Here is a 10,742-nt window from a genome sequence, read left to right as displayed (position 1 = left end):
ATAAATAAGTAGACAAGTACACAAATGTGTATGGAATGTTGCTTTTAAAAGTGAGCAACTATGTTTAAGCAGTGGGGTTATAGTATAATAAATTATTGTGTAACTATACAGCATAAATAATATTATAAACTAAAAACTATATGCGTGCCTCAAGATCCTCATGGCATACTGATGATGAACTAAAATTTGGCTCATAGACAGAATAGTTTCTAATCACTGAAACTTCTGAGTCTGTTCATTTTGGCTTTTAGCTCCTCAAACATCTATTTGTATGCAACCTTTTCCACTGACTAACTCCCACTAAGCAGTAGATTTCAGCCCAATGTTGACTTGTTTATTTAGATATACCCTTTCTGATTACACTAAATTAATCTGATGTCGCTTACTTCATGCTTGGATGCCTCATGCATGGTTCTGCTAATCAGAGCCAGCATCTTTTACACTAAGCTTTTTGAAAATGCTAAGCTTTTAAACTGTTTTCGCTAACAGACTGGGAACTCACTCTCAAAGCTCCAACGAGTTTGGATCAATGCCTAACATATAATAGATGTTATATAACTATGGCTCTTGCATAGATAAAATTTCTGATCCAGAGCTATTGTGACTAATATTTAATTTATAATAACTAATTTAATCCCTCCCAAAGGAAATTACCTGACAAGTATAGTCTCCATGATTTCATAGATAGCAGTAGTTCAGCAACATCCCAAGGATTTTAATCTCATATGTGGTAGAATCTGGAACCGAGCCAAATATATCTCCCTTTGGAGTCCATGCCTTTAAAACCTGTATATGACTCTTTCCTCTAGATAAATGACCAGAAAGCACTATAGGAATCAGTTTTTGTGGCTTAGCAGAAAAAGCCTAGAGCCTAAGCCCTTTTTCACTTACTTCTCTAGGAAAACTAGATGATAGTTGAGGCCCTAGGCTGTACATTGTTAGTTGGCTCTATCTATCATGCTGTGCAGAGTTGAAAGGTCCTTGTGGAGGGAAACAATGGTTCATTTACGTAAAGACACTGGTGTGGCAGCATTCAATATACCCCAAATTGCTTTACCAAGTAGGAAGTGGAATTACATTCTCGTATATACTATCAAAACTGGAAAGAAATTACCCCAATTTTCAGTATATATAAAGAATCACAAATATGGTAATAAATGAATAAATACATAATAAATAAATCCTAAGTCAAGGGGACCTTTGTAATGGTTCAGGAACATTGGGAAAGATGGAGGCATAAAGAATGTAAGAGGCAGAGGATCAGGGAGGGAGTTTGCTGTGAGATTGTGTCTCCTATTAATGTCAGAAGCCACATCCATAAAGTCTCACCAACATGATAGCCTACACACTGAACAAGGATGACACCAACAAACATGGCGAACTGCACTGGGAAACGTCCATGAAGTGTCAACCCTATACAAAAAAACTACTGGCAACTAAGAAAAGCTACGAGCAAAAGAAATAGTATTTCCCAAGGAAGAGACACCAACTGGTTGTCCAGTGCCAAAGAGTCAGCTCTGAAAATACATACAAATAACATTATAGAGAAGGATCAGGTTCTATTTAGGAATATATGCCTATTAAGAATATACATATATGCGTGTAATAACAACTTGTGAAAAGGAGTCCTGAATTGGAAGGACAGTAGAGAAGGACATATGGGACAGTTTTGAGGGAGGAAAAGGAAGGGAGAAATGTTGTAATTATATTGTTATCACAAAAATAAAATAAAAGGAAAGAAAAAACTGGAAAATGACTAGTATGAAGTGGTAACTTCCACATAGACTGACAGCAGGCTGGACAGACAATGCCAGAGAGACCAGCTTTTTCTGTATAGAACAAGTCAGAGGACTGGGATAGTCAATAAACTCATCAAGGGCTTGGAACTGACCCAAATCGGCCCCAAATTCATGTGCCCAGCTCTGATTTCAGTGACTGTTTCTCCCCAGCAGCCATCTCCTTTGTCCACAGATGCAGGAGTCTGGGCCTCACTGGGTGGGTGGGTGACATTCTGCTGGCAATCCTGCTGCCAGTGACACACTGCCCCACCACAGTTCATTCACTAGAGAAAGCCATATCCGATTCCACAAACTGCCCCCAAAAGCTGGGAGATGTCAAAGTCCATGAGCCCCACAGGGTCATTCCCCAGTAGGATTACAGACTGAGACCGTCAAGCACACGTTTCATCCCTTCTAGCCAAACAAGCACAAAGTATCCATTTGCCTTTTAAGAAATGGGAGCGCCTGTGAGCGGCTGGAGCAATGGCTCAGCAGTTAGGAGCACTTGCTGCTCTTCCAGAAGAACCAAGTTAGGTTGCCAGCACCCACATCAGGCAGATCGCGACCACCTATAACTCGGTTCCAGGGGATCCCACGCCCTCTGCTACGCATGCACACAGACTAAAACACATCTTTAGAAAACCCCATGTAAAATCCTCTCCATCACGTATTCCTTCAACATGCATTTATTAAATGCCACTCTCACCTGCCGCTGCTTGAAACACACTTAGAGGCAAAGCCTGTGCTTACTATGCAGAAAAGGCTTTTCATTGCATTCACACAACCCTCTGAAGCCAGTACTTGAGTTACATCCACTTTAAAGGGGGGTGCGGTGGGGGTGGGGAGCCAGGCTCTGAGCAAGTTCACGCTTCAGATGACACAAGAAAAGCAGACTGCCTAGCTGTGGGGCCTCCCCTGGGGGAGTAAGGACTGACTCATTACTCTTTGGGGCAGGCCCAAATCAACTTGAGCGAGGAAGATGCCTGGGAGCGAGCAGGTGGAACTTAGTGCAGAATGGAGGGGAGGCATTTCAGGCCGAGGAATCTGAGCAAAAAGAAGGAGCGGACAGAGGTCAGGGTGTGCACCCGGGGAACAGGGCAAGGCAGGTGTGCTGGCTCGCTGGCCTAGAGAGCTGAGACCCAACTGCACTGTACCATCTCTCTGCTCCCCATCCCATCCATTGTCTGAAGCCTGCCAGTGGTCTCCCTTCAAATGCCTTTCTGTCTCTCGGTCCCCATGGCAACAGCCTTAAAGCTCACTTTCATCCAGCTGCTTCTTATTCTAATTGCTTCCTCTGTGGCCTGCCAGGAAGTGTTCTGGCCCTCTGTGAGGCTGCGCAAATCTAGGTCTGATCTTCTCACTGCCCCGCTTAATTGCCCAGGCCAACACGTACAGGCTCTGCGCCTCTTGAGCGCTGCTAGCTGCCCCTGCACTCCCATCTCCTCCCCTCACCCACCGCTTTGGTCATTAAGTCTATTATTCAGGTCCCTCATGGGCCCACGAATTAATTAGCCACACATAAACGCCTTCTGAAACCCGGGCGGGAGAATGAATGTGCTGCGTAAGCCAAGCCAGCCAAGGAGGGCTGGGGTCAGCTGACCCCTTGCAAGACTATGCTCCGCCGCGCCCCTCCCCCACCCTTCTCAGCCCGCCTTTGGTGAGAATGGAAGGGCCTGCTGTTTGCCAAAACCTATGAACCAATAGGATAACGTGTGCACCTGCCTAAAGAATACGGAGATTCTTCTCTCCTGCGCACAGGACAAATCCCCGCCAACCCTTAGCTGTCTTATCTACCCTTGTGGGACCCAAAATGCAGCCCGCTCCTTTTCCTTTCGGCGAGCGGAAGTTCCTGTGCGGGAGCGTCCCACTTCCTCTTGGGTGTTCGGCGTGTGCGTGGCAGCAGAGGCGGGGCCAACGCTGCTCCGGTTTCTCGCGCGCTTGGCGCTGAGGCCAGTGCGGGCGGCGATTGCTTGCGCAAGTCTGCTTTCCAGGGGAAGGGCTTTGTGGCCGAAACGACCGGTTCCTTGCTACAAAGACTCCGCTGGCGTTTGCGGTTCGGCAGCTCCCGGTGCGTAAGATAATCACTTTACTCTGACGCTGCAGATCGCCTTCTCCAGAACTGCTGCAGGCTTTGAGCGCTTGGCAGGAGCCATGCCTCGGGGACGGAAGAGTCGGCGCCGCCGGAACGCAAAGGCAGCAGAAGAGAATCGCAACAATCGCAAGATCCAGGCCTCAGAGGCCTCTAAGACCCCCATGGCGGCTTCTCTGGTCCCGAGCACACCCGAAGACTACCTGAGCGGCCCCGAGGAAGACACAAACACCCCGGAGAAGGCCTCCACTACACCTGAAGAAGCTTCAAGCACTGCCCTAGTGCAAAAGCCTATTACCCGGAGCAGTTTCCAGGGCACCAAGAAAAGTCTGCTCATGTCCATATTAGCCCTCATCTTCATCATGGGCAACAGCGCCAAGGAGGCCCTGGTGTGGAAAGTCCTGGGGAAGTTAGGGATGCAGCCTGGAAGGCAGCACAGCATCTTTGGAGATCCGAAGAAGGTCGTTACAGAAGAGTTTGTTCGCAGAGGGTATCTGCTTTATAAGCCAGTGCCCCGCAGCAGTCCGGTGGAGTATGAGTTCTTCTGGGGCCCTCGAGCACACGTGGAGTCCAGCAAGCTGAAAGTCATGCATTTTGTGGCAAGAGTTCGGAACCGATGCTCCAAAGACTGGCCATGTAACTATGACTGGGATTCGGATGATGATGCAGAGGTTGAGGCTATACTCAATTCGGGTGCTAGGGGTTATTCCACTCCATAGACAGATCCCAGGCAGACCCTTAGGAGTGGAAAAGAGAATCCAAAGTACTCCATGGAGTAGATAGGCAGGGTCCTAAAATCAAAATGATGTGGAGGGTGGGGAGGGCACTGTATTTGGTATTTGTGATCAGTGCTAATTGTTAAAGTGCGAAATAGTGTTTGCTTTAGATATTGTAATCTTGTATTCATTTTATAACACTGTTGATTAAGAACCACAATATGTTTAAATTAATAATTGAGAAGATGTTTATGTTCTTTTTCCTGTCATTGACATTTGCTACAACAGCTGTGCTAACCTTATTAAATGAAGGCCTTCTGTCATGTTGTGGGCTGTACAGATTTGTACCACGGAAAGGGGGCTGTTCTTTGAAATGTTGGAATAACCAGTACAATGGGAATGAGGGAATATAACAGGCTCTTTCTGTCTTACCTTTGTGTCTGATGTCTTGTAAAGAAACACATCTGTGGATATGCTTACTGTGCAAATAGCATAAATAAAAGCAGAGTAAATAGTATGTTTTCTTCATTTATTGTCCACCTGTTAAGTGAGGTTCAAATTTTCATTCTAGGAACAGTCCTTAGCAGATAGCAAGCACCAAGTTTCCAAGAAACTTCTACACTGTGTGGAAGGAGAAAAAGAGGAAATGCACTAAGTGTTGTAGAGATTGAGCATTAAGAAGAAAGGAGAAGGTAGATAAGCTGATGACATCACCTGGGGGGATAGACCAAGAAAAGAGGGTGTCATAGGATGTATGGGAAACCAAGGACCACTTGGAGAACATAGAAGAGATGAAGAAGGACCATCATAATATTTTGTTTGGTATAGGATGTGTCATTTGAATCTTAATGCACCTTGACAGAAAAGCCATTGGCAAAGATTGGAAACACTTCTACAATACTATTAAAATAAAAGACACACAGGAATTGTCTTGAGAGAAGGATAGCAGGAAAAAAATAGGTAGCTGTGGAGACCCGCAAAGTGAAAAGGAGGGGACGATAGGAAAATTCTAGAGGCTATGTCAGTCTGAGTTCTCAAGGTAATATTGGGGTGAGAGTAAGTCTGGAGTCACTGAAGGCAACACAGAAATTCAGGGAAGAAGAAATTCCTCAATGAATGGACCAGGTACTGTTAGGGGAAGTAGAGAGCAAGAAAGGAGAAGAGGGAAGAGAGCCAGTGCCTCACAAGCTGGATGTCACAGCTTACATAAGGCAGGGATAATAAAATCATGAATAGCCATGATGACCCTGGGACACTTGGGAGAAAAGCACTGAAACATCTGGCCTTCAGCATGTGGGAGGAGCCTGAGAGGAGATTCAACCTGTCACTTCACAGTAGGGACACTTACAAGTTTCTCAGGTGTTACACTGTACAATGCTCAAAATGTTCAGTGTGTGTGTGTGTGTGTGTGTGTGTGTGTGTGTGTGTGTGTGTATGCCTGTCTGTGCAGGTGTGTGGGTTGAGGGATCAAGGTAATACTGGGATTTCCTTTGAGGTAAGGTGGAAACTGCAGATGTGGAGATACTCCCCATTCTCATTGCTACCTGGCTGAGAATATGTAGGAGAACTCTCTAGCTTTAGAGCTGACCACATTTACCACAAGGAAAGTACTAAGAACGCAGACTGCACTATTCTTCTGGGGAACACAAAGGACAGGTGCCTGACCCAGGCATGCCACACAAACCACAGAGACCAAGATACTTTAGGCCCGCCTCCACTACAATTTCACCTGGCCAGTAGCTGACTACAAGGCCCAGTCACTGGGTGCAGGGCAGGGGGGCAGACCATTTCCTGCAAAGCCCAAACTCACAGCCAGCAGTGTGTAGGCTAAGAAGACTTCAACCGGAAGCAGAGCCCATGAAGTAAGTAAGCTTCAGCAGCTCCCAACACATACAGTGAGCACCTTCAATGGTGCAGGAAGGGCCCGAGAAGCCCACAACAGACAGTCAAGAGGCTTGTCACTTGGCCCTGAAGGTACATGTGTGTCAGTCTCCCTCAAGAGGTGGGCAGCCAGGGAATCCAAGGAGGTCAGCAATAGGCTTTCTGGGCCAGAGCCATGGAAGTGGCAGGCCTGAGACAAGATCCTAGGTCCCTCTCCACACTCCCAGAGTTCCTTTCTCTAGGCCACCCCACCATCTGTTATGGCTTACCAGTGCAAACTCACAGGGTCTCTGACTTCAAAGAAAATGTGAAGGTTCAGCCCCCTGCCATCAGTCCCATGGAAGGGGAGGTCCACTTGATCTCCTTGCACGGAGGCTCCGCTCAGCAGTCATTCACCCCAGGAAAGTTAGCGAGGAAGCAGGAGAGCCTGTGGCAGACAGAGGTTTCTTCAGCACTTCTGCATGCCAGAGGAGGGACACATTTTGTCCCTCCCAGGCCATGATGACCAATGAACCAGTTTTACAGAAGTGCCAGCTAGCTCAGGGCTAGATGTGATTTATGGCCATCTAAAACCTGCCTGAGTCTGTGATGGCTCTCTTGGGCACAAAGATCCAAATGTCTAATGTGCTTATCGCTGTGTACGGGCCAAGAAGCTTGGTGAAGACCCCAGAGCAGGAGAGTCCCTGCATGGGGAGAAAGAACAGGAGTAAGCCTCCAGCTGCACTGTACCACAGATTGCTGCTGGAATCCCAAAAGCTTGAGCAGGAGGCTCTGCTCAGCTTGAATGTGGAAAGCAAGGCTTGGGTGGCCTGCTTGGCCCTGGGGTGGAACCTTCAAGGGGTTAGGCTCATCTCCCTGCAGGTTCGGGCCTCCCACCACACTGTTGAAGTCCTGCAAAGTGACCCTCCCTTCGGTGGAGTAAAAGGTGAGGGAGGGCAAGGCTCCCAGTGGCTGTGAGATGAGTGAGAGGCCGGGGGAGAGGAAGGAAAGGGGGCTCATGGAAGAGGGCGAGGCAAAGAGCATGCTCACTGTAACATCCACACATTCTTTCAGCCTGGAATTCCAGGGAGATGAGACAGCAAACTCTGAGCCTTGCTTCAGTAAACCTGAAGGCGAAAGTGGACCCGCCCATGCAGCCTTTCCAAGAAATCGGTGGGAAAGCTGCTGTTTCAATTTGCAAGACTGAAGGAGAGGGGGTGAACACCTGGGTCCTGGAACACTCCAGTGGGTTAGGGAACAAGGTCTTGTTAAGAGAAGAGAAAGGGAGGAGGAGAGAGACTGAAAGGGACAGGGATGAAGGATTGCCAAGGCTAGCAAGAGTACTGAGTTGGCCCCAACTGAGTACCTAAATGATGCCAGGTACTCCTTGGGCTGTTTCCATGCATTGTGTCTAATACATGGGCCAGCAGCAATTTTGAGGTAGGGGTCTCCAGGCCAGGCTGACAACAGCAGAAGTGCACACCACTGCCACAGGCCCCTGGTGTCCTAAGACTGGTCCGTGGCAGGCTTGTATGGGAAACAAGACACAGTCAAGGATGAACTTGGCATCCCAATGCTCCAAGGATGGACTTCTCCAGTAGGACACCAGGGTTCCACACAGCCTTGGAGGAGGCCTCTGTTGTCAAAAGTCATCAAGGCCAGTGTCATAGCAAAGAAGATCTGTAGTAGCCATCCCAGCATTGGCCTGGAAGTTCCAACCCACATTGAGGCTTTGGTAATGGTCACGCCCACAAGGCAGGGCGGAGGAGGAAACGGAAGACAGAGGATCCAGAGGAGGGCTCTCTTGGTTCCAGGACCCTGGACACAGGAGGTAGATCGAGCAGAGTTCTCCAGAGAACACCTCCGGACTGCGCCATACCTTTGCCAGACCCTGCAACCTACCCCTTCATTTGTAAGTTACCCCAGGAAATAAACCTCCCTTTTAACTACGTGGAGTGGCCTTAATAATTTCACCAATAAAGATCATGCTGGAGCACAACTACAAGGGTCAGAAAATAAGGTCAAGGCACCCTCCCTGCTGTCATCTCGGGATGTGTGGGGCAGAAGCAGCAGAGGTGCCCAGCGCCTTCCATTCTCCAGATGCAATAAAGAAGCCTCCTGCTTCCAGCTCTGCCTGCTAGTTCCCCATAAGGAAGTGGCTTGCCTCATTTTCCCTGGCAGGGTGCTCTAACAATTCATGCTACTCCACACTATGTACGTGTTAGTGGAGGTATGGTTCCGGTCTACCTGTGTGGTACATGGCAGAACAAATCACAACTTCCCGCTCTCCAGGAATGCTGCATGTAGTGGCAAAGGAGTAGAAAACCAGATGAGCATCTTTCCAGCGAGGAGTCAGCCTACAGAAGACGGTGGTGGTCACCTTGGCTGCAGGTGGTACCGCAGATGTGGAGGGCCCTCAGCGCTGTGGGACTGCACAGACTACTGGAAATGCTGGCCCTGAGCGTTCGACTCAACAGTTTAGGAAAGACAAGATAGACTTGCCTGGCAGGTGGTAGTATAGGAAAGAAAGGAAGAAGATGAGGCGGTTTACCTTGCTGATATGTAAAGGAAGGATTGTTTAGAAAGAAGGAACAATGAATGCTTTCGTGCCCGAGGGTCTACCACACTTAGTTAAGAGCAGAAGGGCCAACATGTCTGAGGCACACTGAGCTGAAAGGGAATGGACAGGAGACAAAATGAGAGGCAAGAACAGGTCACTGACTTCCATTGCAACAAGCAGGGCATTCGAAGGAACCTTCCTCATGTCTGCAAATGAAATGTGAGCCTGGATAGGAGGAGGCACTGTGTGCCTAGCGTGGCCTGGCACACCTGGTAGGACCACTCATGACCCAATGTCTTCAGCACAGAGCAATTGCAGGAAAGGGCATGGGAGCACAAGGAGCAGGCAGGAAGCCAGGCCAGAGATGGGCACTGCTATATGGTGGGAATGGCAAAGACCCTCTCCTCATTTCAAGGAACCTCCACAGATTTCCTGAGGAACTGGATGTGACATGGCAAGGAGGAGCGAGCCTGATTCTGGCTGTTCCCTCCACTACCCCACTTCCTCTACTCTGGGAAGTTACAGAGCTGTGGTCAGCAAGGCCAGGGATAGGGAGGCCTGCAGGGGAGAATGGGGGATACCGGTAGAGAGGTGACCAGAAACTGAAGACAGCGCATGTGGAATCCAGATGTCCCTTGGTACCTGTGGGAACTGAGTAAGTACTTGCAAAGGCAACTCTGGAATTTGTTGAATGCTGTCCTTGTTAGGTTTAGTAATGATATGATAAAATGTCACGACCTGGGGAGGAAAACCAGTTTATTTGGCTCACACTTCCACATAGTAGCCCCTCACTGAAGAATGTCAGAAGAGGGACACATGCAGGGCCCCAACCTGGAGGCAGGAACTGATGCAGAGGCCATGGAATGGTTCTGCCCACTGGCTAGATCTCCATGGCTTGCTCAGCTGCTTTGTTATATAAACCAGACCAGAGGTGGCATCACCTACAATGGACTGGGCACTACACATCAATTGCTAATTAGAAACAGCCTACAGGCTTGCCTCCATTCTGATCTCAGGGAGGCATTTTCCCAAATGAAGTTCCCTCTTCTCAGATGACAGTAGCTGTGACCCACAAGAAGCCAGCACAAATGGTCTGTGCTGCAGATGTGCAGGTGGCCACACCTTTGCTTGAGCTAAGCTGGGGGGTAGCAGTCGACTGTACATGGAGAACGTCGGTAGACAAGAAAGAATCCTGAGCATGACAGGACCAAGGAGAAGTGACAGTTGCTCAGGAGCTGGAGAAGGGGACACAAGGCATGAAGGAGAAAACCAAGAGTCCCCTCTGAGCCATAAGAAGGAAGGTCTGTCAACAGGAGGAGACTGACCACACTACTTTGAAGGACAAAGCTGAAAGGGGGCAGAAAAGGAGCCATTACCCCTTGCCATACAGAAGTCTCTGGCAACATGTGTAAGATCAACTTCATCGCAGGATTGGACGACAAGCCTGATCTGGAGAGGTTTAAGAGATAATGGAAGCAGCGGATCAATGAGTATATAAGCATGCCAAGTACAGTATTGCAGTAGTGGAGGGGAGGAAAGGAGGTCACAAGGAAGGAGACGGGGGTGAACGGAAGGCTGACTTTGGGGTAAAGAAGCCTGTGTAGAACAAGGTGTTTAGGGGGGGAAACATTGCTGGCACAGGGGTGGCAGAGCTGAACTGAGAGTTCAGAAGTGCAGAAGGGCACGTTTCGAACATACATACAAGGGTTGCCCAGTGGCAGGATCTGGACAGGTTAGAG

The 10,742-nt window shown here is 48.6% G+C and overlaps 1 protein-coding gene across 1 annotated transcript; it reads left to right on the top strand.

The window, feature by feature from the left end:
* The first annotated feature begins 3,564 nt into the window (after positions 1-3,564).
* On the top strand, positions 3,565-5,100 carry Mageh1 (MAGE family member H1). Its single transcript, XM_036174791.1, has one exon. The coding sequence runs from the start codon at positions 3,930-3,932 to the stop codon at positions 4,584-4,586; it is 657 nt and encodes a 218-aa protein (XP_036030684.1). The 5' UTR covers positions 3,565-3,929; the 3' UTR covers positions 4,587-5,100.
* Positions 5,101-10,742: the final 5,642 nt, after the last annotated feature.

The sequence above is a fragment of the Onychomys torridus genome, chromosome X (assembly GCF_903995425.1).
Source record: "Onychomys torridus chromosome X, mOncTor1.1, whole genome shotgun sequence".
Lineage (NCBI taxonomy): Eukaryota > Metazoa > Chordata > Mammalia > Rodentia > Cricetidae > Onychomys > Onychomys torridus.
The sequence above is the reverse complement of the archived record's forward strand: the minus strand, read 5'-3'. Positions and strand labels throughout refer to the sequence as shown.

Coding starts and splice junctions, on each gene's coding strand:
- Mageh1 (XM_036174791.1), top strand. CDS start 3,930: ATGCCTCGGGGACGGAAGAGTCGGCGCCGCCGGAACGCAAAGGCAGCA.